General features: G+C 46.6%; 2 protein-coding genes across 9 annotated transcripts in view; one reads left to right on the forward strand and one right to left on the reverse strand.

Moving 5' to 3' along the window:
• Nucleotides 1-12,507, forward strand: part of PLA1A (phospholipase A1 member A) — a 21,958-nt gene extending 9,451 nt beyond the window's left edge. For 4 of the 7 annotated variants that reach the window (XM_054081865.1, XM_054081874.1, XM_054081878.1 and 1 more), the window contains exons 5-12: nucleotides 1,349-1,457; nucleotides 4,790-4,891; nucleotides 5,751-5,840; nucleotides 6,723-6,890; nucleotides 7,947-8,036; nucleotides 8,491-8,599; nucleotides 10,906-11,070; nucleotides 12,368-12,507. In XM_054081865.1, coding sequence (XP_053937840.1) covers nucleotides 1,349-1,457; nucleotides 4,790-4,891; nucleotides 5,751-5,840; nucleotides 6,723-6,890; nucleotides 7,947-8,036; nucleotides 8,491-8,599; nucleotides 10,906-11,070; nucleotides 12,368-12,452 — 918 coding nt within the window. In that variant the 3' untranslated portion in view covers nucleotides 12,453-12,507. Of the gene's footprint in view, nucleotides 1-1,348; nucleotides 1,458-4,789; nucleotides 4,892-5,750; nucleotides 5,841-6,722; nucleotides 6,891-7,946; nucleotides 8,037-8,490; nucleotides 8,600-10,238; nucleotides 11,071-12,367 lie in introns of those variants that run through there. The other 3 variants (XR_008452668.1, XM_054081896.1, XM_054081906.1) reach the window with 3 other exon arrangements.
• POPDC2 (popeye domain containing 2) lies at nucleotides 12,401-26,912 on the reverse strand. Of its 2 annotated transcripts, none has more exons than XM_009556996.2 (4): nucleotides 25,959-26,912; nucleotides 23,517-23,625; nucleotides 20,120-20,483; nucleotides 12,401-15,474 (listed from the first exon to the last, which is right to left on the reverse strand). In XM_009556996.2, exons 1-4 carry the CDS (start codon nucleotides 26,501-26,503, stop codon nucleotides 15,389-15,391), a joined length of 1,104 nt encoding a protein of 367 aa, XP_009555291.1. In that variant the 5' UTR covers nucleotides 26,504-26,912; the 3' UTR covers nucleotides 12,401-15,388. The 2 variants fall into 2 exon arrangements, with proteins under 2 accessions (XP_009555291.1, XP_009555290.1); XM_009556995.2 differs by having other exon boundaries at nucleotides 19,982-20,483.

Genomic DNA, 26,912 nt, shown 5'->3' on the forward strand with positions numbered 1-26,912 from the left:
ATTGAGATTTTTCTCCCCCTCTCTGTCAGTCCAGGCTTGAGCATGACAATGGTTTTATTCTTTCACTTGAGTTTCAGCATTTTCTGGAAAAGCATCCCAGTTGTCAGCTGCCTCTCCAGCCTGAGACAAACCTGAAGGATGGCTTGGGTTTTCTCAGGTCCTTGCTTCACTGGATGGTCATCTTCTAATGGTGGAAATTTTGGCCAGGGAGCTGGAGGCGGGGGAATTTAAGACTACTTTATATTTGTAGATGGAAATGCCCTGATGGGTCCCAGTTCATTCTCATACTGCAGAGCTAAACAATATTTACACAATGAGGGTGATACATCTTTGTGTTAATCAGCTATGTGCAACCTCTCAAACTCTCTGTGTAACATCTGCACGGCAGTCCCAGGCTGCATAGCGTAGGTATTTCCTGAGTATGCACCATGTTGTGCACAGTCACACATTTCTGTCCAGAAATATGGCAACCTTTGGAGCTGCTCTGTCATTAGGATTAGGTGGTTTGGACAGGAGGAAGATGACTGTCACCCCTCATAACTGAGTAGGTCACATAATGAACAAATGACTGAGCTGGACAGTGTCTCTACCACTGATTCCATGTCTGTGCTGAGCTCTGGTCCACCTACTTAAGGATGTTTTCTATCCTGCCTCTCCTGGAACACTACACAACAGAAGGCTATATTGGACTTCTCACAGGCCTCAGTACTGCTCCAGATTGTGGCCTCATATGTTTCAAAGTCAGGATTTTTCATTTTCCTGCATGCTCTGGCGCAGCGCATGCCCTGGCACAGCGCATGCCCTCCTATTGTTTGGCACTGCATGATGCAGACCAGCCTGCAGGCAGCTGCATTTGTGTGGATGGAATCATCTCCCATCAGGTCTGAGTGGCTGTGCTTTACATGGCAGTTCAGCCCATAGATAAATCCTTAATATCTGAAAATATAATCTTAAATAATCAGGATAATGGTGCAATGGTGGTATAAAAGTGAAAAAAGAAAAATCCTCTGCTTTACTGAGAGAAAGATTGTTCATGTGGTGAACTTGGATCCCTTAGCTGAGAGGGAGAAATTCAGACTGAAGCAAGCTGTTGAAAGAGAAGCTACAGGATGTGGTTGTGAAAAGGAGCATCTAACCAAATTAGTTAGGGTTGGGTTTGCATGTGTGGACCTGCAGAAAGACTCTGAAAAGCAGGAGGGGCAAACCGCATCATTCCTGCATCTGTTTCCTATATTAGCAATATAGCAGTCCAGTATTAGAAGAATTACAGAGCCGCTGAGTGGGCTGGGACAGGGTATTTCACCTTTCTGCTGCCACAACATTAATCTGTACTATCATCAATCTGCAGGCCCTGGGAGTCTCAGGCACGTCAATCCACATTATTGGGGTCAGCCTTGGTGCACATGTTGGGGGCCTTGTGGGGCAATTCCATGGCGGTCAGCTGGGACGGATAACAGGTATCATAAAACTTTGTCTTGGGTCCTCACCTGCTCTTCAGAGGAGAGAATGAAAGAGCGAGGAAGGGGAGGTATCCATAGTGATATTTTCATTGTATAAGGGCTCATTAGAGTGAAGCTTATGGGCTTCTTCCTAGCTTCAGAAAAGCCTGACAGTGCCTTTCCCACTATCAGTCCCCTCCACACTGCCATAAGAATGCATGTTTTCGCAAAAGGATTCTTCCACCTCTGCTCCACTCTTGAAATTAGTACCAGCCTAAAAGAACATGAGGCCTCATGACTAATGAAAACCCACAATGCTCATGTGCTTTGCTTCCACTTTAGAGCAAGTATACCTCTGAGGCTGTCAAAATTAAAGCCCACAATGCATGTCCTTGTGGGCGAGCAGCAAGAGTGAACTGCTCTGCGGGAAAAGTAAGCTGAGAGCCAAAGGTGTCAGCAAGTTAGGCAGGGGCAGTGGTGTCACTGACAAGGGATACAGTCCTTCTGTACCTGGGCAAGAAGTGAACTTCAAACACCTGAAGGGGGCCTACAAGAAAGCTGGGAAGGGGCTGTTTACAAAGGCTTGTACTGATAGGATAGGGGGCAATGGGTATGAACTGGAGAGGGGCAGATTTAGATTAGACATAAAGAAGAATTTCTTCACCATGAGACTGATGAGGCACTGGCACAGGTTGCTGAGGGAAGCTGTGGCTGCCCCATCCCTGGAGGTGTTCAAGGCCAGGATGGATAGGGCTATGGGCAGCCTGGTCTGGTGGGAGGTGTCCTTGCCCATGGCAGTGGGGGTGGAACTGGATGGGATTTAAGATCCCTTCCAACCCAAACTATTCTATGATTCTATGAAGAGCAGAGCAGGCAAGAACCAAAAGCAAGAGCCTGAGCCAAATTGGGGTGGGAATGCTGAAATAAGACTTCTTGCTGTTCTCTCCTGCAAGTCAACTGTTTTCACAGTGGACTGGTCTGAGGTCACCCAGTCGTACCAAATCAGAGCTGACCTTAAACACAGAGAGACAGACTCCTGGGTGTGAGGAAGAGGGTGCAGTGGGGGAATTACAGAGAAAGATGGTTAGAGGTCGATGATAGCATTTAGAGGGTTTTGATTCACTCAGGGCCTTGTCAGTGTTTAGGTATTGAATATGAGTAGAGTCACAGGATTATTTAGGTGAGAAGAGACTTTGGAAGGTCTCTAGTCCACCTCCCCACGGAAAGCAGAGCTACCTTCTAAGTCAGATAAGATTTTCAAAGATCTTGTCAAGCTCTGGGAATCCCCAGGGATGGAGATTCATTTTGACGGGAGAGAAAATGCCACCAAGAAAGAACAGATGTGAAGGCATCAGTAGAGTGACCGCAGCTCCCAGTCTGCCTCAACCCATGCTGGTTTGACTCACAGAGGCTCCAGAGGGATCCTCAGTGGAGCAATACAGAGAAACATTGATTCAGCCTTCACATGTCAGAGCTACCCACACAGCATGAAATATGGGCATTTCTTACCAGGAGCTGAGTTTTATGCCAGGCTTAGGAGGGCCTCGAGTAACCACTCTCCTGCACCAGGATCAGCAAATCTTCAGATAAGCAGAAGCAGACACCTTCCCAGGAAATCATGGTAATTAATTCCATAGCTAGAGACTCTTCCCATTCATGTTGTCTACATGTAATAAAAGCTCTGTAGGTTTATTTATTGCATTAATTTTTAGCTCTGCTGGAAGAAAGCCTTTTTTTTACACTCCTGATTGCCGTATGATTTCATAGGCACACTGGGCATCACAGATTGCAATTCATATTTAGGACCCTGAAGACAAGTGGAATTAGACCCAAGATATGTCTGATCTCATCTCCTGCCTCCTCGCACACATGCATACACACACAAAGCAATGTAGTTCCAGAGCTATAATTTGCTGAAGTGTTTTAAATCACCTAAAAATAGCTGTGGAACAAACCCAGAGTGAGTCTTGGAGATCAGAGCAAAGAGTATGTTTTTGTGAAGTGAGTTTCTTTAGCCTGTTCCTGTGGATATATTCCTGTGCAGGAAAGCAAATGGTGCAGGAACTGGAATGAGGAGCCCATATCCACAACTACTGAAGAGCAATTTGTTTCAGTTCTTGTAGAGGAAATGAGAAGGCCTAAGGGAATTCATCTGCGTGCAGTATAGCATCAGTGAACAGTTTTCTTAGCTGCTGACGTGTACATCTCAATGCATTTAATGCAACTTGTGTGTGGAGAGGGTAGGCATAGTGAATAGAGGATAGAAATGTGCTTGCCTCAGAGCTGTGCTAGAATCGACTGTGGCTCATATTAGGTGTTTCCCCCTCCTCAGGGAGAAATTTAAGTGATAGCGAATAACACTTTTCAGTATCTTTTAAAGCCGTTAACTAAAACTTGGTCTGTAGAAGAGAGGAGGAAACCTCTCAGCTTTTTGCATGTGTCAAGATTAAAGAACATGGGAGAAAAATTAAAGCAGTAAATTCTTCTGACCACTTGCCCTACTATCAGCTTTTATTTATAGAAAGAATAGGAAAGAGTTTTTTCCCTTCTTTCCCTTTTCCTCCCTTCCCTGCTCACAAATGTAGACACATCAGTTTGTATGTTGTTACTGCTTTCTCCATAGACAATTAATTGGACTGAGTCCAAGGCAATGAAGCTGGCCAGCTCTGAGACTGCTTTTCTACAAAAAGTGAACAGGGTAAACTTCAGGCAAAACAACAACAACAACAAAAAAGTCTTTAACCTATTCCTTGGTATTGCCAAGGATAATCTTCTGTATTCCTTTGACTTCCCAGAAGTTGCTCTAGGAGCAGGTTTTAGGCAAAAATGTAGATGCCTGCTTAAGGATTCAATTTTATTTGTGGGGAGAGGGCTCAGAAGCCTCTTTGTTTTAAGGATGTTGGGTAGTGTCAAAGCTTTGTAATGCTTGGATTGGTTAGTGCTAGGGATGCTGAATTCTTCACCTAACTCATGATCTTCAGTGACATTTCTCAGACTGTAGTGCTAATACTGATGACAGAACAATTAGGGAAGATGTTAAGAGTTTGATTCTCTTTCATCAAAAATCTAAATGCGCTCTTCACCCACACTGTCAGAGTTATTTGAAGCTCAGTCATGGCTTTACAGCCTCGCAACTTGAGGTAGAAAAATGCTGTAGGGGAGAGGGATGATGGAGGTAAGGAAGCTGTAGTGAAGTTAGCAGGGTCAGAAACCATTCTGGTGTGTGACATAGGAATAGTTTATCTCTTCTGCCTAGCAATGTTTTTAAAGTTTTGGGTAAAATAACTGGTCCAGATATAAGAAAGAGAGAGGCTGAAAAGCACTTGTTGAAGCATTTGATTTTGTTACAGGCCTGGATCCTGCAGGCCCTAAGTACACCAGAGCCAGCCCGGAGGAACGCCTGGATCCTGGAGATGCCCTCTTTGTGGAAGCGATTCATACTGATAGTGACAGTAAGCTAGCTTCCATCTTCTTTGGCTTGTGCTTCCATTTCTCCTGCTGTCATTATTACCAAGGAGCGTGTAGGTCTTCATCCCTTGTATGATTGTAGGTCCCTTGTAGATTACCATTAACTCAGGTTCACTCTGAGCATGTTTCTTGATAAGATAGATTTTAACAATGAATTTATTGGCAGATATCCATATGTTAGAGTACTTCACAGCAACAGATGGATTGAGATTAGACAGATGGAAATCTAGCGATGTTTCTTCCTTAACCCTGCTACAGCAGTGAGTTAATGCAGAACCAGCTCAGCATGGCTTTTACTACTTGGAAGGAATTTACACATCTAGTCTTGCTTTACTTTTTCCCACCAGACCTAAGAAAAATGCCACTGCAAATGCCAATGGAAAGCAACAGAGTCAAACCAACAGCTGGTGCAACAACAGAATAACTTTTCTAAAGCACTTGGGGTCCATGTAGGCAGAACATGTGCTCAAGAATAATGAGGTGCCTTTGAGTCACACCTCTTTTCTGGAGATCGTGACGATGTCTACCAAGGCAGCTCTCAATCATGCCTCATAGTCCACCAGTAAGGTTATGATCAGTTTAGTTCTCCTTTATACAGAACCAAGAACCTGAGTCACGGAGGTGGTGATTAAGCTACAGTTTCCAGTGATTTTGATGGTAGGGCATGGAGCATTCTCTGCTCTGTGCAGCAGATCTGCACAACAAAACCTGTCCTTGCTCTCTCCAGTGTTTGGAGCTGGGTCCAGTGTTCAACCAGTTATTGGGGCCTTTTATGTAAAATGTAGAGTAAAGCCTATAGAAGAGCCAAGTGTAAGAATGAAGTGGCATTTCAACTCCTTTCAGATTTCGGGATCCGGATTCCTGTAGGCCACATCGATTATTTTGTCAATGGAGGCAAAGATCAGCCAGGATGCCCCCGATTCATCTCTGCAGGTGAGAACACTCTGTGGCCAAGCAAAGGGCTTTTATGGCTATTTAGCAGCCTATGAAAATGCTGTTTGGCCATCGGGTCCTGCTACAGTCTCACATCAAAGTGAGACAAAATATGTATTTGTAAAGACATGTAGCAGCAGTGATTCATGACCCACATCTCCTCTTAACAGTACAACGAGCAGTTGAAATTAAAATCAGAAACAGGTCAAATGTCTTTGCAGCACTGCTGTCAAGAGAAGTGATTTTAGTGACAATTCTGTATGATCCAAAACCCTAGCATCAGTAGAGTTTGTATCAATGCACATTTTTGCTAGAAAGGCTCTTAGACACTACTAGCAAAAGATTCTTTTTTGTTTTCCTGCTGCAATCTGTGTCTATTCTTAAGAGAGACAGCTTGTACAATTACCCCTTTTTCCTTCTAGAGAATAGGGCTTTACATGGTAAATAGTGTGGATAAATATTCGAATATGTTCTAGGTGAGCCAGCTGCATTGAGGGTCGGGTTACAGGGGTAACCTCACTTCCCACAGCTGTGGTCTCAATGCAGGTGGGAGTCACTGCACTATTCAGCTCCCCTTGTAGAAAGCTTGGGGCCTTCATAGATGGTACACTGATGGAGACATGGCAGCCCCATAGTCCCTCTCTTCAGAGGGACTCTTTTTTCTGGGAGATACAGTTCTAAATTCCTGCATAACTTCTCTTGCAGTAGGATCTGGGCTTGTAGAGGCAGAGATGCTCTGCAAAAGGTTATTAATAGGAAGGAGATGGCTGCAGAATCAGTAAGGGTATTTCTTGACTCTAGGTTCTTTGGGAACATGCAGAAAGCCTGAAACCAACAGAAGGGCTCATGGCTTCTTTTTTCTGGGTTCATTTTTTCTTGCAGGCTACAAGTATCTGATCTGCGATCACATGAGGGCAGTACATCTCTATGTCAGTGCCTTGAAACATTCTTGTCCACTTGTGGCATTCCCTTGTGCAAGTCATCAAGATTTTTTAAATGGGCGTTGCCTGGACTGTGTTGACCCCTTCCTGTCCTCCTGTCCCAGAATAGGTACAGTACCAGCATGAGACCTTCCTGAAACAGATGATGATATATTCCTGATGAGTGTCAGTGGAGAGCACAGCACACAGTTCAGATTTCTCTGAGCAGGATTTGCTTTGGATCTCTCTGGGATAGTAAGAAGCTCTTTTATTTTCAGGATTCTATAAAGATGCTCTAGAAATTCATGCATTGCCTGATATAGGACACCAAAATCTTGAATGTTTCTGATCTTTAAAATTTCATAGGGACCATAAATAGGTTCAAAGACAGTCTCCAGAATCACCTGCTAATGAATGGGCAATTGGGTCAAAACATGTCTTGTTTAGAGAAGCAGGTGGAAATTTTAGCCCAAGCATGAACTCCCGTTCTTCCACCAACCACTCACTGTTGCTGTGTCACCTTCTTATAAATTCCCACCATGGCTACCCCAAAGAACTCCCTGAACTGAGAGAAGGTAATAGTTGCCTCTTTTAGCCTTCTAAAGCTGGGCTGTGGCACAAGGAGAGGAATTGTGCTCTGGTGCTATTTGCAGTCCTGTAGCAGAGGAACATAAAGAAAAGGCCTCTTTTGGTATAGGTGTTCTTAGATCAGCCACTCTTACCTCATCTCACCAAGTCACGTTGTCAGCTGGTCAGTGGTGCAGTCCTCAAGTTATGGTGGTCTTCTTACTTGACCAAGAAATTCAGTATCCCAGCACCTTGTGTTTGAATTGTCATTTATATCTGCTCTAAGTTTCCTGACTTGGTAGTATTCAAACCTGCTCATTTTGCACAGAAGCAACTGATGACACAGTACGTTAACAGAGGAATGAAAAAAAAACCCACAGAGAGATACTCTGATGGTGATTACCTGGAGGAGCTGGAATAGGTTTTCTGAGGGGATGTTAACCCATCAAACACACACCACAAACCTGTACTTGCTCTGATCTGCAGTGCTGTAAAGAAAGGGTATGTCCTCCAAGACAGTGGAGTTGGGTGGGGTGAGTGGAAGTGAATCGGGACCAATTATATTTCTGTTCTGAGTCATTCGTGGCTTTCGTTGCACTGGCTTTATTTCTTCCTGCAGGCCTGCTGGAGCAGGCAGGTGTCAGCGTGAGAAAGCTGCCCAAGGAAGTGAAAGTTTATTTAATGACTAGTCCCTCAGCTCCATTCTGTGGTAAGTAACATGAGGAAGAAGATGAGACAGGAGGGGGTTGATCAAATGAGGCAGATTCTCTGAGGAGGCCAGGTAGTTACAACCCATTATCCCCATCAGCTGATGGCCCAGACAGTCTGAGACACACAGCTGAAGAGCCATAACTCTGTACATCTCCTCCATAAAGCTCTTTCCAATGGACTTATTAGTGTGGGCACAGCCCTGGATTAACACAGCCACATGGCTCTAGGACTAAAGTAACGGGTAGTGAGAAATGCCTGTCTGTTTACACTGAACTATGCAGACCTCCACACTGTGACTGTCATACCACAGAAACCAGTTTCTTTCTTATGCCCATTTAATCTTCTTTCTGCTGGTAGCGCCAAGGAATGTGTGCTAGAGGCCTTCTTTTGGCATGGGTAGGTCCAAACCATAGTACCTGCCCTCAATGCCATGTACTTTGCCTCTTGCTCAGTACATCACAGCCTGGTTGAGTTCCACTTGCAGAAGAAAAGAAACATAATCACCAGCATCGAGATCACTTTGTCCGGCAACAACACCAAGGAAACTGCCAAGATCATCATGTGAGTGAGAGTTCCAGCGTTATTTTTTCCCCAGCTCCATGAATAAGGATGTTTATCCCAGTTCAGGAAAGGCACAATAGTGTACCTTCCTGAGTGCTGTACCACAATCCTTCTTCTTGAGTCCCTCCAGATTTACCTTAAATGCTCTCAAGAATCAGGCATGTGCTGTCATTACTTGGTAACCCTGGCTAGGTCCACCTCTCCCCTAAGTGCACAAAGCAGTAGGTATACTCCAAGATCTCCAAATTTTAATACTTCTGCATTGCTACACTGGTTCCTTTTCTACACCATACCCTTGCCAGGTGCCAATTCAAACCACAATCACTGTCAGGTAGTTATTAGCTATTCTCTGCCAGGCAGAGATGACTACAGAAAGACCCTACCCACCAGAGGTTCCAATTGATGGACTTGGTGGCTTAGACATTTCTCTTGATGCCTGGTAGGGCAGCAGCTGTACAGAGGAGACAAGCGCATCTCTGCACAGTCAGAAATGCAGCAAAACTCGGAGGACCCCATTGTAGGGAAAGTCCAGGAGGCAGGGGACCAAGACAACACGTGTAGACATACAGTTCTCTCCTGAAAGCACCACTTTCATCCAGACAGTATCTGAATTAAAAGACCAGGCTCAGGCTCTCGTTCCACAGCCCTTGTCACAGGGGGATCTCCCTACCACAAAGAAATTCCCCAAAAGTCTTCCTCACTTCTTCCTACACCTTCCTGCCCACCACTGTGAGCTGGAAACCACAATGTAGACATGCAGCTAGCACTTCCTGCTGGCTGTCTCAGGAAGCCAGAAAATACGCTGCTGAAGAGCCCCAGGATCTCTTAGGATCAGAGGGGTTTCAGCACTGGCTCCCACACCGTCCTTACTGCTAAACCAATACATTGTGATCTGAAGCTAATTGTGGTGTTGCTTCAGCCCTGGGCAGCAGGGGGTAGATGTGAGAGCCAGGAAAAGGGAAACCACGCTTCAGGGTGCTCTCCAGTGTGACATAGCTGCTTAGTCACAGATTTCTAGCCAGGCACTGCTATTTGGAGTTTATACTCCAGCCCAATCGAGCTGAGTGTGTTCATCCCCTTCTAGACTTGGAAGCCAAATCTGCCTTTTCTGAAGATGTGGGAGGGAGGAAATTGTAACACCTAGCCCAAGTCAGGCCCCTTGATCTGTTCAAGATGTGCAGCACTTCCTTTTGCAGTGTTGGACACAGGGTTTGATAGGTGTCCAGCAGGAGGCATGTGAGTACTAGAGGGAAAGGCTGCATGGGGAAGTGAGACAGGCAGGCAATCCCTAGGCTTTACTGTACCCTCAAGTTTTGACGAAACAGTAGAGTTCTAGCAGGGTAACCGGACTAGAGATACCTTTACCCTGGGAGAAGAGCAGCTGTGTTTCATTAAATGCCTTCCTAAGAAACACAAGGTTATACCAAAGACATTTGCTTAGAGCAATAAACCTACAGATTTGAGAGTGTACATGAAGATATCCCTTTTAACTCACACAACAGCAAAGAACAAAGAAGCTTCCCCACTCAAGGCAAAGCTCAGCCCACCAGTGCAGTCAAGCTCAGTGTGTCAAATTTGCATCTAAACATAGATTCTCACATTGCAGTTCAGACACTGACCGATTGTTGACTTATTTCAGGTGATCTGACATGCCTGTGATCCTGTGATTCCTCAGAAGTGCACAGGGACCTAGGAGTGTTCAGCCAGTATCATAGTTCAGCAAGTGACTGACAAGGTTGTGTCTTGCCTCACAGTGCTCTTCTGTGCTCTGTCATCAATTCTGATCTCTCTCCTTGGGATGCTGTTACCCCACACACATTGCTGAGAATGCCTCAAGAGACATGACCCCATAAGCCCCATAGCTGCCGTAGCACTGACAGAGTAAGGAGCTTGCTACGCAGCACACTTCCGAGGTGCTATTGCTTATACATCACATGACATCCCCCATATCCAAGAAAATGTATTTCTGAAGTCAGCTGTAGTCCTACATCCATCCACCTCTTACCTCTCTGTAGTAATCTGGGCAGTGTTTCAATCTACATGCAATAGCAAGATGAGTTGTTGTAATTGTGTGATTGAAGGGGCATTTATACCAAGATATCCTTGACTACAGAGATAAAACACAGAGAGACAGCCAATAAGAATCTCATGCAATGCCCTGTTTTGACAGACGAGTCTCCATTTTATTAGGTGAAGGCTTCACAATAACACCCCAGTTTCCTCCAATGTTCCAACACATCTGTGCGTGGCTTGCATCTGCAGGTTGACTGAATGTTCTCCCTCACATCTGTCACCTTGTCTTGCAGACCTAAGCACAAGGAGACAGGCAAACGGCTGCTGGCCCACAGAGTTCCCCTCTGCCAGATAAACAGTGTGACATTGAAGTACGTTCCCAAGAATCAATTCTGGCGGAAGGATGAGTCGTCCATTGTTGGCGAGTTCTGTGCAGCCTCGCTGCCTCTCAATACCAAGTAAGTCACAGAAATATCTTACAGGGATCCACTGACCATATGGATGCAGCCTGTGGTGTGAAGCAATGCATTCTCTCTCCTGTTTAGATAAACATGTAAAGAGGTCTCTCCCATCCCCTCTGTGTCCCTGTGAGAGAGAAAAACTTCCAAGGTAGTCTTCTAGGAGTTTTCTATGAAAAAATCCTGGGAAACCCCAGGATAAAAATGTTGTGTCATGAAAGGAAAGTGGTCATGATTCACATCACCTTGAAGATGCTTAAATCACAAACCATGGCAAAAGCTTGTACTAACTAATTTGTTCCTTTTGTCCTTGCTTGCCTTCTTCATATTCCCCCCGCCTACAATATGGCTTCATTTGAAACATGAAAGACACAGATTTTTCAGGACGAGACCGCAGAAGACCAGTAATAGATTTCTGCTTCTTATACTGCACCGGTTTATAAAGCACTAAGGCTAAAGAGAACAATTTTCTGGGCCAGGCATTGTAAAGGCTATGCCCTCAGCCATCACCTCACCTAGACTAGAAGTGCCCAAGTCTTTCTCTTCCTGAGAGAGATAGCAGTCTGCTTCATAACACAATATTTTTGTCAAGAGTTTTGCAGATCCAAAGTTCTTGCAGGCAGGACAAAATAGCTGAGTCTATACTGACACATTAAACTCTTGTCCACATTGCTTCTGAGTTGACTCTTATGCTGGCTCCAGGCTGAAGCAAGCTAGTGGGCACTCCAAAGAGGGGAAAACCAGAAGCAGAAGGCAAACTGTTCTGGTGACAAGTGAGGAGACTTGAGCACAAGGCAGTAAAAATACATCCAATAGGCCTAGGTAAGGGAAAAGAAGAGGCATTCCTATGGAAATACCAGGTACTCCATTAAGCATAAAGATTGTTTCTTACTACTGTGCTTTGCAGAGCAACACACTGCGAAGTTGGGATGGATATGCAGATAACATGGGTTTTTATCCTCTATGAATGGGACAGCATAGCACATTGCCTTAAAGGCGTGCTAACCCACACCCCAGGAAGCATTGGGCTTGGCTGTGGTTCAGGTAGAAATCTATAGCATAAGAAATACTATGCTCTTATCACTAAACTGGGAGCACTCAGAGGAGAAGGCAGTAGAAAGGTGACAACTCCATACGTGCTTCTCCAGCCAATTCATCCCAGCCAGGGCACAGCACCCTGTTCATCATACACTTGCAAAGGAACACAAGGTCCACCAACAGCTTGCTTGTCTCTGTGTTAGAATAGCAACTTCCACTTGTTAACACACAGTCTGATTTCCCTGTGCTCTTCCCACAGCAGGACAATGTCATGCCTGCCCTGGAACCTGACCCTCCCCAGCAACACAGACATCTCCTATGTGCTGCCTGCTGCTTGTGCCTAGCACCACATTTGGAACATGCATGGCTCAGCCAAAGCCAGAAAGGAGCCCTAATCCTATTGCCACTCCCTGGTCACACATGATACTTTCACCATAACACTGGATGAGTTATTTATTTCCTGCATTAGGGACAGGTTGTCAAGGAAAGAAGTGTGCGGTAGGTTGTAGAGTACAAGGTTGACTGGTTACAGGAAGAGCGCCGAGTTAAAAGACTGGATTGCAACTTTCATCTTAAAGATTCTGTACCCAGATCTGAAAATGAGATGGGCAAGTAGTGTAATCTCAAGGTTCAGGCATGTATGAGAAAAGAAGAAAATATCACTCTTCCTACAATGGAAGTATTGGGATGATTAGTTTGTGGTTTATATTAAAGTGTCCTCAGAACTTCATATTAAAAGTGAGAACTCTTATTTTTCCTCATCAAGAAGAAATTGTGTGTTTAAGATTTGGCACAGGAAGGAGTCATTCTTAGCTGACTCATGAAAAACTCATTGTAGTCCTATCTATAAAACGTTTTCAGAGTGAGACCCTATAGATTTCATGTTAGTGCTCCTGCTCATAATCAGAATGAATGTCCTTCATGTGACAGGACTGGAGCAGCTTTTCTGGCTGTTGTCTTGTTCTCTTCGAAATTCATATGGAGTGAAACAGACACCAGGAGCACAGCAGTGCTCTTGCATCCAATTTTGCACTGCTTCGAACAACTGCCTAGAACAGAAGGTAACAGGAGGAGAATGGAGCATCGTAGCTACAGAGCTACCTAGCAAAAATTATCCCCAGGAACTCAGGACATCCCTTCAGGCTTGGAAAAGTTGCTGAGATCTGGAAAGATCTGGTTGAAGATTACAATATGGGGGAGACATAAATAGAAACAAATCTCATGCCCATGTCTTTCCCACCACCTTGAGGCATATGCAAATTAGAGAGGAGACAAGTCTTACATCATTTTGGCAAACAAACCACAAACCATTTTCTCTGGTTCCCTGGACTGGCTTTACTAGATGGTACAGAAGAGCACCAGAAACACTATGGTTTGGAGAGGTGGACATGTCAAATGCATTTCTGCTGTGAGGAAGCCTCTGTCTTTTGGCAAAAGCTGTCACCACTGCTCCACTCAGCAGTGTTACTGCAGAGTTAGCTTCTGCTTTCAGCTCATGTCCAAGCCTTTGGGCCCTGCCATGCGGCTGGCTGGAAGGCAAGCTAACAAACACCATCTCAAGCATACACTTGGGAGAGGGTTAGAGCTCGGCTCTGACATCTTCTGGTAGAGATCAAGGTTAGTTGGTGCCATGACTGAAGAGTTTCCAAGGAGCTTCTTGTTAAAGGCTGGGCTATAACCTCAGCAGACACCTGTGAAGGGCAGTGTGTAATTCAGCCTAACCTGGTCCACTACTTCAGGGAGGTATATAAAGCACCACAACAGACACATTTTCATTGTGCATTTCAGCTCCTTTGCAAAACTGACTCCAGCAGCTCTTATATTAGTTCAGCAGCTCTTATATGAATTTGCTGGAGATATTTCCTAGCTGTGAAAGGCAATGAGATCGGGCTGAAGCTAGGATGCAGCAACAGAGCATGGTGACAACCATTAGAAGGATAATCTCCAGGCCTGGAGCAGCCCCATTCTTCTTCCCTGGGGTGACAGCAAAGGCAAGACATGTGAGGAGCAGTGTACCCCGTGGATCCCATGTAAGCACCGCTTCAAAGGCCTTTCCAGACCTCAGCAAGAGCGCCAGATCCCAAGGGCGCAGGTCTCACTCAGATGAGACTTGCAAGACACACCAAACTCGTCTCTGGGCCACAGCCCTGTGTGAGCAGCACAAGGCAGGTAGGGCTGTCTTCACCAGCCTGGGGCTGATACAGAGCCATCCCACATGCCAGATGGCCATGCCTCTGTGTGTTCTGAGGCTTCTACTCTCACCATCCAGCTTGGTTGCAGCAAGCTCTGTGGGACAAAGGATTCCTCTACCAGTATTGTTACCTCCAGATCCCTGACAGAGGAAATGGCTGGGAAAGCTCATCAACCAAAGTCTATTGCAGCTAGACTTGGAAGAGGCCTTCCATCTCCTCGCTCTTTTCATCCAAGGTATTGCACTTCATTGCACTTCTCTCTACCATTGGCCACTCTTCCCAGAAATGTTTCATACTCACTCTTTTCTTCACTCAGTATGTGCCCCCCGAGGTCATCCTCCACTGAACACAAAAAAAGAGGATTCAGGCTCTCCTTGCCTACACCTGCCCCCAGTCCCAATTCCTCTCCTTCCTTATTCGAAATGAATCAATTCAAACAAATGACCTTTCACCAGAAGTCGGTAACTTTTTCAAGAAGTGATGCTTATCATAAATGAGAAATCCTAACCCCTGGAAAAATAATTTCTCATCTTACCAGAGTGGATGCAGAGTGAGATGCATGATATCAAATCTCCATATCATGCCCTCCATTGCAGACCCACTACCAAAGTTGTCAGGCAGCCCATTTTCCCCCATCAGTTCCCCTCCATGCCTTGAGATCACCTCAAGCCTTTCATATGGCGTTACCTTCCTCTTTAAATCCTCAAACACCAGTAGTTTCATCTCTAACTTTAATAGGAATCATTAAATCAAAGGGAACACAGTTTCTGTGAGCAGGCTGGGATTACTTGCAGCGATATCGGTGTATCTTGGTGTCAGAGCTGCCAACACACCTCAGAGAGGCAGGACTAGAAAACTAACTGGAGAAGTGCACTGGGGCAGGCAGCTCTGGGGAACAGTTGTGGGGTGGGAGGTGCTGGAGTGTCACACTGCAGTCTCACACGTGTGTCTCATGTGCTCCCGAGTATACAACGTCTGCAGGCAGACGTCTCAGTGCTTGCTTGCTAAAGAGTGTCGCTCTGGTCAGAAACTTATGTGAGCTTATGCTCCCTCAGTGGAGCTTCAGTACCAAACCAGCCTGCTGCTCCCTAAAGTTCAGGAGTCTGAGTGGGAGCCAGAGGAGCTCGTTCTTTGCAGAGAAGGTGGGGGGAACTCCGGAGCAGGTTTCCAGAGGCTGCAGAAGGAAAGCAGTGGAGGGGAGAGGAAGATGAGAGTAGGAAGAGAGAAGGAGAGAGAGAGAGAGAAAGAAAGAAAGAGCACCGTTATTATCAAAGGAATAATTCTTAAAGTTTTCGAAGACATAAACCTCATGGATCCCACTGTTACTTGCCCTTCTCCACTCCTCTCCCCTCCTAAATTAGCATGCGAAATTCTGCAATTGTTCAATGTAGTAATTCAATAAAAGGAGTTACCCACCCATCCTGTGGCAGCTAAAACAAAGTTAAAAGCACACAGCTCCTTTGATTTTGCCCTCAAAGTGGGATAAACCAGTTCCTACTCCCTTAGATACCAAGCTACATGCCATCAAGCACCCATTCACTCACCTCCCCCACCAGACAGAAAGCCAGACCCGCAGAGGTGACTGCATAAAACTAAGTAGCAGCAGCTCCACACCTTGCAAGCACTTGATAGGAGTGAATTACAGCAAATATGATATGAAAAGGTGAAAAAGCAAGTGGCTTTTTGTTGTTTGAATTTTCATGCAAGGAATACAGCTTAGTTTGCTGTGGAGCATTGAGCTATATAGCAGTACACTGTTAAAGCAGGTTTCGAACAGAACCTTTGAACAATCCTCTTTTAAACAGGCAGCCTGTAAGTCACTGAAATATCTCTCCTCAGAGAAAAAAAAGTGCTCATCAGTAGGATATCACAGCCTGTCTTGCTTGTAAGCAGACTAAAAACTCTTTGAAGGAAGTAGTTGATTAGACTAGTGGACCAATATATCTCCCAGGAATATTTTCTTCTACGTGATCTTTGCAGCACTTTGGGCATTCAAGAATTGCCCTCCTGCACTGTGACTACAAGGTGGCCATTGCAGACAGAAAATGAAAATGAGTGTGATCCACAGAAGCACTTCAGCACAGAGAATTTAGAGTGCTGGAAGGTGATTACCCAGGTTGGAAGCAGTTGGGAAAGGAGATGAGAGCACAGACCTGGGGAAAACCTCAGGGGAGCTCTGATCTCTGCAACTGCAGCTTTCCTGACTTTGAAAGATGACGCTACAGGGACTATTTCCATTTAATAAGGCATTTTCCACCACTTCTAAGGGGAAAATTATGAAATTGCTTTCCCTAGGCCATGGCAGACCTGCTTAAATCATCTATGGAGCTGCGACGAGTACCTGGCCAGAAGGGAAAACTGCAGTCCCTCTGTATCACTAATTTTTGTAGTTAGATTCTCAAGTCACTGTGAAATACTGTCCAGATGTGGCAACTGCTGTTCTGCTTCTGGGACATGATGTGATTAGGACACCCAAGTGTTGAGCAAAGTAACAAGGAAGCACTCATTCCACTGTTCTGGACACGCTAAACACAGTGTGTGTTTCCTCATCTAAATACTTAAATTAAATTGAAATACCACACTGACTATTTTCTCCAGGCTGACAGACAAGGAAGATTATCCTTCTTTCCCATATTAAATACTTGCCTCTGAAACCCTGGGCTTTTATCAGACATCTCTATTGCATGTATCAGCACACCTTGATACTGCCTCATTCACAAGGTCTAGAAAGAAAAAAGCTGCCAGCTTCCAACATGTTCCAGCATGTTCCAATGCCAGGGAACTGGGGTTGTTTAGCCCAGAGAAGAGGAGTCTGAGGGGAGACCTTATCGCTGTCTACAACTACCTGAAAGGATGTTGTAGGGAGGTGGATGTTGGTCTCTTTGCCCAAGTGGTAGGTGATAGGACAAGAGGGAATGGCTTCAAGCTGCGCCACGGGAGGTTCGGATTGGACATCAGGAAAAATTTCTTCACTGAAAGGGTTATCAAGCACTGGAACAGGCTGCCCAGGGAGGTGGTTGGATCACCATCCTTGGAGGGATTTAAAAGGCAGGTAGATGAAGTGCTTAGGGATATGATCTAGTAGCAGACAGGTATAATTGGGCTTGATGATCTCAAAGGTCTTTTCCAACCTAGGGATTCCATAATTCTATGTTTTAAAAGAATAGCTATGTGCTGTGTAGCACAAGCTTTCCCCTACACACACCCCTCTTGCCTGTATGTTTATAGCATTGACTCATTACCAAAAACAGGTGGAAACAAAAAAAATCAAGCTACGGTGTCCCTTGTCTCCTTTCTTTTTAAATTGCATTTGAAATTCTGATTTGATAGAGCTTGATCTACTAGGGGAATTCTGTCAATGGCCTGAGAATGGATATCTTCTGCTGAGAAGACACAATAAAAGCGAAGTATAAGCAAAGTGACTTCACCATATTTACAACACTAACTGCATTAATTTTTTATTGCATTTAACCAACAAACATGCCTAACAGCTAGGAGGATGGCTGTCTTGTAACTGATACAGCGTCTCCAATTAAGGAATGAAAAAGCTGCTATTTCACATCTCCAGCAGTCTACCATCAAAATCACAGACTTCACATTCCTAGGATTTTTAACCTAGAAAACAAGGATTTATTCTTTTCATTCTTGTTTTTCCTTTCTCTGCCTCTCTAAAAATAAACCGACTCCACTCACCCAAAAAACAACCAAAAACCAAAACTCATAAGTGAAATTCTCACAGACTTTTTATCTGATTCAAGCAAACTCAAACACAATTGTTCCTTCCCTGGCCAATTTCTTCATATCCCAGATTTTAACTGTGAAGGCATAGAAGAAGTACAGGAACAGGCATGTGACTCAAGTCAAAGCAGAACTATACAAAACAAGAAGTACAAAACATAGAATTATGGAATGTCCTGAGTTGGAAGGGACCCACAAGGACCATTGAGTCCAACTCCTGTACCCGTAGAGAACAAGCCCAAAATTCACACCATGTCTCTGAGGGTGTTGTCCAAATGCTTCTTCAATATTGTCAGGCTTGGTGCCATGACTGCTTCCCTGGGGAGCTGTTCCGCCACCATCTGAGTGAAGAAACTTTTCCTAATGTCCAACCTAAACCTCCCTTGGCACATCTTCCTGTTGTTTCCTTCAGTCCTATCATTAGTCACCAGAAAGAAAAGTGCTGTTTTCAAAAACTAACAACAGCAACTGAACAAAAGAGCAAAAGTGGCCTATTCCACCACAAACCTGCAAATACCAAGTGCTGTATGACCCAGACAGCCTTTTCATTTAGAGCACCCAGGAGAGACAGTCCCCTTGCCATCACAGCGGTGAAGCTGGTGGAGAAGCACTGCAGGGCAGGGAAGGTTACTGCAGACTTCTCAGGGTACATTCCCGGAGCCACCGTGTCCTGCTTCATGCTCCCAGCCAGCGAACCCACAACCCAAGCATTTGCAGCCCCGAAGCAGGGTGCAGGGAAGACCATGGTGCGATGGTGCACTGCATTAAAGTATCCTCACTGGATGATGATGTCCCTAGATACAGTTCAGCCCTGCAACTTCCTTGCTGCCACACAGACGCAAGTGGGACACATGCAGTGGTCTCTTCTAGGACAGAAATCCCAGGCTTGGTTTCTGGCAACTGGATGCCAGAAAGCAGCTGGATGCCAGAAAGCAGCTATTATAGGACAGTGACAGGAATGCACATTTCGGGGTTTGCAGCTGGCAGGCAGCAGCTGGCAGGCAGCCGCTGGCTAAAAGTAGCTCAGTGTAGAATTTCTCTCTTGGCTACTTGGAGATGAATTTCAAGCACAAGCCAGCCTCCCCTCTATTTCTGTTTGCCTGTGTTGCTCCTCTGCCTCAACATCCACCAGCCCTGGGAACTTGTCCCTTGCAGAGTAAGGAACTGGCATTTCGGAAGGAAGTATCTCATTCCCACTCACCTGAAAGCAGAGTTTGGGGCAGATTAAAACAACATTTAGCCCACCAACCCAGCCATGGTGGTTGGAAGCAAGAGCTATACCACACGGTGCAGGTTGCATACTGAGTTGAAGCTTAGCAGAAACAAGGAGGACAGAGCGAGTGCCAAGATGAGCTGTGGCAGGCAGCGGGAGGAAGGACTCCAAGTTTTCTCCCGCTGCCCAGACTGAGCACTTGCAGGGTGTACAGCAACTCCCATCTATCAATCTGCTGTAAATCCTGGAGCTGTTTCTACCCCCGTCAGCATCTCCTGAGTTGTCTGCTCTCTCATCTGCAGACATGTTCCTCAGCTCAATCCTGCAGTTTCTCCAGGCACAGATCTACCTCATGGCGAACCAGGTCAAGCCCTGTGGTATCTCCTCAGGCATTCATGTACCATCCACCAGTCTGGACACCAGTTTCAGTTCTCTGCCTCCCCTGAGGGATGGAGAGAGGATGGGGCAAGGAAAAGCTTCCTATGGCAGGGTTACGATCCCTTGCACCCCACAATGCAGCTGGTGCCTGAAGTTGACCCTTCACCCTGCTGCTTCTCCTTAAGAAATCCACACAGCTCAAGCCCACTTCCTGGGATTACTTAGGGCTGCAGGCAAAAAAGTGCTGCAGAAGAGCAAACCCACAGCAAGCAACGGTGAGAGGCTGGAGGCTGCCACTCTGCCCAGGCAGTTGCATCACGGGAAGAACTTGCTTCCACAAGTGGGTACTTACGCGGGGGTCCCACACAGGGTGAGGCGTGCTCATGCTAGGAGTGCCCTCACTTCATATACTCCCCTTCGCTCACATAGTCCATAAAAGACCCCGGCAACTCAGCAAAATCTTCCAAGACAAGACTGGTGGAGTCCTCACCCAGCAGGTCACTGTCAGGCCGAGATGCCCGGGGGCGTGGAGCTGGTGGTGGTGGTGGTGGCTGTGGAGGGGGCTCACAGGCATCAGCCTGGCAAGAGTCAGGCAGTTGCTCCTCGCAGTCCTCCGGCTCCTCCTCAGAGGAGGCTGGCCTAAGGACATGGTAGAGGCTGGGCAAGCGGATGTCAAAGCGAAGGCCAAACTTGGCGAAGAGCTTCTCATTGAGGGAGTAGAGCTTCTCCGAGATGTCGTAGCCCAGGTGGGATGAGAAGAGCCGGGCAATGTAGCGATCCTTCTTCAGCAAGAAATACAGCTTCTTCCTCGGCCAGGTGATGAAGCTGCAGTCAGTCTCGGCTGTCAGCGTTACCTGTGGGGCAGGGAGGGAATGGAGTAACCCCCGCTGCCTGGGCAGGGGTCACCCACTTTGGGGCTGCATGCTTCTCTCCAGCCACCAAGTCCTTTGATGCCTGCTCTCCCTGGAGATGGTGGGGCTGGAGCGCCAGATCATCCAAGCTGAACTACTGGATAAATCCTTACCCACCTCCGTTTCCTCTCCCCAAGGAGCTAGGTGCTCACCCAAGTGAAGTAGCTGAAATGAGCAGGGGAGCAGAGACGCCTTTATCCTCTCTACAGAAACGTTACAGAGATGGGAGCATTTCTGCATGTCTAGAGAGTCCAAATCACAAGCAGGTAGCTCTATGATAGGCTGCACCTGGGTCACACAACTCCTGCTCCAAGAAGGCCCTGGCTGTGGGAAGGGCTACCTAGAAGGCTTACCTGGTCACCCTGCACCTGAGGGACATCCTGTCTCACCAGCTTTGCCCCCTGTAGGGCCAAATGGCCTTAAGGGACGCATGTCACAGCTCAATGAAAAAGGAAATAAAAGGGTTTTAACAATAATGATAATAAAAGATAAGAAAGATAGGAAGGGTCAAACAGCCTTGGGCCAAAGAAGAACATCCGAGTGTAATGGAGACACTGGTATGTGAACAAATGCCAGAGCCAAAATATCCTGGGGCTCCCTTTCACTCTATATCCAGGGGTCTCCTTGGCCAGCCACCATGGCAGAGGGCCACCGGGAAGCTGAACAGGGCTTGGCTGCCTGTGTGTGTCCTTGAGTTTGATATTTAATGCCACCGCCATGCAAGCAGCTGCCTTATGAAAGAAATATAGGAGATAAAACCCGAGAACTTTCCTAGGCCAAGGCAAGCAAGAGGAAGGGTCACATGGAAATTGAAATGACCAGAATCTCATTCTCCTAACCAGCTTCTGGCACACTGACTGAAAGCCTTCACTTCTCATGACAGATTTAGTGAGCTGCAATAAGAAAACCTGTCTTCTAACCAAGACACCAGGACAGATTTCATTCCTTAATCCCTTCTGACACAAGTGCTCCAGCATCGGCAGGGCCCATAATTCAGCCTTCTGGGGGAAAGTGCCAGCCCTGAAACCCAACTCCTTCAGGCTCTGGGGGTCAGTAGCCCTGTGGGCAGAAGACACAGCCAAAGTAGAAAGCTCAACGAAACCAGCTCTTCTTGTAGACTGAGTAGCACTTCTGCCGTTTTTCAGAGGCCACAGGATTGAAACTGCTCAATACAAGAGCCATAGGGAAAACTTGGGCAAGAAAAACCTTCCATGACATTCTCCAGCAAAGCCCCAGGGTCAAATATGCACTTTATCAACCAAATGATTGTGATGCTAGGAATAAGGTTGACATGCCTCAGAATTTTATTAACTACTCAGGTAAGAGGGACTAGTGGGTTAAACAGCTGCCAAAAGTAGCACATCACCATGGCTAAGCATGGTCATTGAGAGTAATGTCCTGCCAGGAATATGGACTGGTCAAGTCTCACCTGCTGAATGCTGGTCTCACACAGACTGCTACTTATTCATGCTCCTCAGTAAGCAGATGTGGGTCTTGGGCATTTCCAGCACATGGCTCCAGCCTTTCCCCACCTAGGATTCTATCTCCCTATCCTGGTTCCAGGTACAGCTGGCCTTCCTGACCAGACCTGTCTCATAGAGCAGGAGAGGGGCCAAGACTGTGGTGCTGGCAGGGCTGGTACAGTCTGGCACCAGCTTGCTCCCAATCTGTACCCCACACTAGAGATAAAGACACTCAGGATGTCCAGGAACATTCAGTTCCGCAGAAACTAGCTCAGAAAACAATGCAGATGTCTTTGCAGGTTGCATGCCATCCAGCATACATTTCCCTGCTCAGGAGCAATGAGTAGCCACCATTCTTCCTGCTCAACTCTTAGGCAAATACAGTCCAGGAGCTAGCAGCAATCTGCTGCTGGACTGAAGTTCTGTGTAGAGCGAGAGATAGCCCCGTGCGTAGCATAGCTGTGCTGTTCTTGCCCTTTCTACCCCATTATCTTGGCCTGACATCCTTATTTCTGCTCACGAGCTGTAGCCCTGTGCCACAATCACACACTCGGCCATCTCCTGCAACTGTTATTCTTACAAGACCATGATCGCTAGCAATGGCATAATTTTGGGGAGCAACCACCATGACCTTTCACATATGGGCCAAATTTAGGCCCAAGGAAAACAGATTTGGAGAGCTGCCTTGGCTTAAACAAGTCTGAATGTGTCTGCCCTCAGAAGAAAGCATCATCATTCCCTCATGACGCTCCTGAGGCTCTCAGGGGATTAGCAAAATCCTTCCCCATATGCCCTAACTGACATATTCTAGATTGACATCCTGGCAGGGATCAGCCTGTCCTGGGACGTGAGTTAAAGACAGAGAGATGTAGGTTTAAGTAATCTCCTCCAGAAGGAAAGCCAAACAAGTACTGTGGGGTGTTGACAGCAAGAGCAAAATCCTTTCAGTTGCTGCAAATAAGAATTGGCCTGTCCTCTCAGCAAGGGATTCTTCTGCTCAGAAAGAACCATATTAGGGTGTGAATCATCCTTTCCACTTCTGCACCCCAAGCACAGCACCATCATCATAGAAACTTCTGTAAGGAACGGGATATTTATGGATTTATATCACTGCTGCGTATTGCCACGGGTGCCATCCTGATGCTGGAATGATGCACCCTGCTAGCAGCGTGCAGAGCAAATGCATCAATACAGGCACTAGGAACTGCTGTAATGGAAGAGTGCCAGCAATCCGACACCTCATCTCCCTGCTAAACTCGAAGGAGCACCCTTCTCCACCCTCCCAGCTATCAGCTGATACTAAGAGCACACACTGAAGTCTTTAGAGGAAGGTAGAAAAAAGGTAAACACAGCTGACTGCATCAACCTGTGCTACCTAAACCATGACGAAGGGGAAGAATATATTCCCAGTTACCCTTTGAATGGCATAATGAGCCCACTCTATCCCCTTCTCAGACATGCAATGAAGCAACAAGGAGTGAAGCTGGATGGCTGCAGGGCCACGTGTAGTTACCTGGAAAGTTCCTTCCTCAGAAGGTCGCAGTGACTCCCATTCTGGAGAGTCCAGGAACTGGTATGGAAAGACGTAGTGAAGGAATTGTCCATCCTGGCTCACTCGTATCCTGCAGAGACGATGGGTGAAGCACACAGGCTTAGGCCACAAAATAAATGTCAAACAAACCTGATCAGCTCATGCAATGTGCAAGCAGCCAGTGCCACCAGAGGGAAAACGATTTCTCATCTCACGTGTCTCATACCCTCTGTGGGACAACTGCTCCAGTCTGTGGGGCTGTCCCTTCTTTCTCTGTGGGAAGTATTTGCTGCCACTTCCCCATATCCCACCTGCTTTCTGTTTCCTGCTACAAAGCCAACCCTCACAGGTGCAATGTTTGGACCTAAACCAGGACTTTTCAGCCCGCAAGACTGCTGCTGCTTTTCAGGTACTTCTAAGCCAGCCTGTGACTCCCTGTACTTGTGTCTTTTTCCTGTCTCCAAGGTTGCCTCAATGCTGGTAAGACGTTACACTCAGAAGTGCCGAAAACTGCATTGGTCATCGTTCCTGACGCATCATACTGCAAGCTTATAGTTTGCTCCACATCCCCTTTCAATCTCTCTTGACCTCCCAGGCATCCCTTTCCCCTACTTTTGCTACAATTGTCCAGCAATGTCAAGGTTGAGCTCGCACCCAGCTCTGCTGTGGGAGCAGAGAGAGAGCTGCACAGACAGGGCAATCTGGAGCTCTATTCATAGCCCTGCACCACCAAATTCGGGGCCTCTTGCCTCCCTGTCAGCGCGTTCCCCCATTGGCCAATGCACAAAGGCAATTCTTACTTTTAGGAGTTATAAGGCTCAGTTCACTGTTGGCTTCCAGTCAGCCAGAACTACTGCCTGCGAGGGTCAGGGATCACAAGGCAGGTTTCCAGATCCAGGCACATTCTGCATTTCCAAGACCCCTTCACTTGCTATTGTTCAATTTAAGAGGAGGCACCGTAACAGTAGCAATGCTTTGCTGGGTCAGCAAGGACCTCACAAGGCAACAGAGCGGGTACCAGGAAATGCAAATCCAAACTTTTCTCCATATAGCATCCCATAACAGTCAAGATACGGACTTCCCACTGCAAAAGAGAGCAGAATGACTGCTCCTACATCATGGGCTTACCGTCTGTTGCACCACTTTCATGCCCACAGAGCAGCATCAGATTATAGAGTGCAGGGCAAGACAGCACAGACTCTTCCATAGTAACGTTATTTGCAGATCTGGTAAACTTCAGAGCAAGGTGCTAAGCACTGACATTTGGTAAGAGGAAAGACACCAGTGGAATCATTTGTACCCAATTTCCTCTCAGTGACTTGCCATTCAGCACTGGTCAGTGGTCCCAGGATGCTCTTAACGCACCCTAGAAAAGTGACAAACATCAAAAAAAGGAAGGACAGCCCTTCTTTACACACTCCCTTACCAGTGGGGATGGACCACTGCAGTAAAACACAAGCCCTATGTGATGCAGTGTTTGTCTTCTTAAAGGAAAATCCTTGTGGGACACACCTCCTACAGTTCAACACTGTTCCTGTTCACAGATCTCAGTTCTTTCCCACTCTCACTTAACATTAGTCCCAAGCACGTGGCAGCAGCTGGGAAGCTGATACCATTACTATTTCTATGCATTTGGAATTTGCAGATCCTTAAGAGATATGCTCATTAAAGTGTGCCACAAGATCGCAGGTGAACATATGCCAGTATTTTATCAGCACAGTTCATTCAATAATCGTATCCCCAGTGTGACTATCTAGAGGTCCCTGAGGTCCTCCTTTGTGCTCCAGAGGAAGGAACATTATGTATGCATGACATCATCTTGGGAAAGAAAGAGGCCTGATGAGGCAGGATCCACCTCAGCGGAGTCCTTTCTTTTTTGATAAAAAGACCCTCAAAGTGAAAAACTTCAGAGTCTTGAGGGTTGGTGTCTTGAGAACAGGAGTGGAACACTACTGGCCAGGGGTAGCAGGTGAACTGAGGACTCATACTCAGTTCACAGCTGTTCACATCACAGACGCGAGCCTGGTACCAGTAGAGGCCAAAGGTCCAGACACACTGCCTTCCTGCCTTGACAAACACTCTCCTAGCAGATCCGCCTCCACCAGAAACAAGATCACTTTAAAATGTCACAGAAAGAGGTAAGGATTTGCCAACAGTATCACAGGCAAGGATGCATTGGCTGCTTCACTGCACACAGCTTCATTCTGCAAACTATTACATGAAATATTCTAATTTAGAAAAAAAAAAAATCAAAAACAGCCCCCAAAAGCAAGTTACCTCCCTCTCAACAAACCGACCTGTACCTCTAAGCCCTTTCAGAAAAAGAAAACTACCCTCACTCCAATTTCTATGGAGGGGGAAAATACAACAATAAACCACAGTGCTTTTCTGTCAGACCTTGTTCAAAAACAGGAGAGCCTTTACCTGCCGGACAGCAGCAATGAGAGGCGGTCAATGGGTGTCTTGCCCTCCACCGCATAATTCTGGTCTCTGACTAGTAACTGGACTTGCTCTTCACAGCACTTCACAATTTCTTTGTAGACTTCCAGGGGCACCTGCAAGGGCAGGTACATGGTCTTGTAGAGGAGGTCCAACTCTTCTGGGATGGTGTTTCTACGGAGCCGGTAAGCCAGGTGAGCTAACTGAAGCAAGCAGGCGAGGGCGAGCAGCGTGTTCCAGACAAAGATATCCAGCCCACAGGCGCTCAGCCAGCCCCACAGAGCATAGCAAAAGTAGCCTGGGGCCAGGAGGCCAAAGATATAGAGGGACCCAAAGACGCCACTTCCCCCCATGTAACCCAGGAAGACGATGCAACTAGCCAGCTGGTAGGCTGCTCCCTCCGTAATCTCCTTCCAAGCATCACACACCGGAGGCTGGAGAACAGCCTGGTCCCAAGAGAGGCTGCTTGCACTCATCCTTCCCAACTGCCCACCCTCCCCAGCCGTCCCACGCTCAGATTGTATTGTCATACACAAAAGGTGCTGCAGAGGTCTGAAATCAGAGCTGCTGGGTAGCTGTTCCTCCTCCTCCTCTTGATTCCAGACTGGTCCCACAGTAGCACGCCTCAGAGCGACATGTTAAAGGGCCACCAAATGTTTCTGCCCCCAAAAAATCCCAAAAGGGCTGGTTTCTCCTCTTTCTGGTTCACAAACCAGGAGCCTGTCCCCTCCTTAGCCACACCGGTGAGAAAAGGAGCTGGTGAATGTAAGGCCAAAAGAGCTCAATCAAAGAAATAATAGAGGCCATTAGCTGGAAAACTCGTAGACAGAACAGAGATCTCTCTGCGCTGCCTCTCTCGCCTGCCCTCCAGCAAATGGAAATAGCAACCGTGAGAGAGCAGCGGAGGGAGCTGGTGTTGAGCGTGGAATGTGTATCACT

This window comes from Cuculus canorus, chromosome 1 (genome assembly GCF_017976375.1).
Source record: "Cuculus canorus isolate bCucCan1 chromosome 1, bCucCan1.pri, whole genome shotgun sequence".
In the NCBI taxonomy this organism is placed as follows: domain Eukaryota; kingdom Metazoa; phylum Chordata; class Aves; order Cuculiformes; family Cuculidae; genus Cuculus; species Cuculus canorus.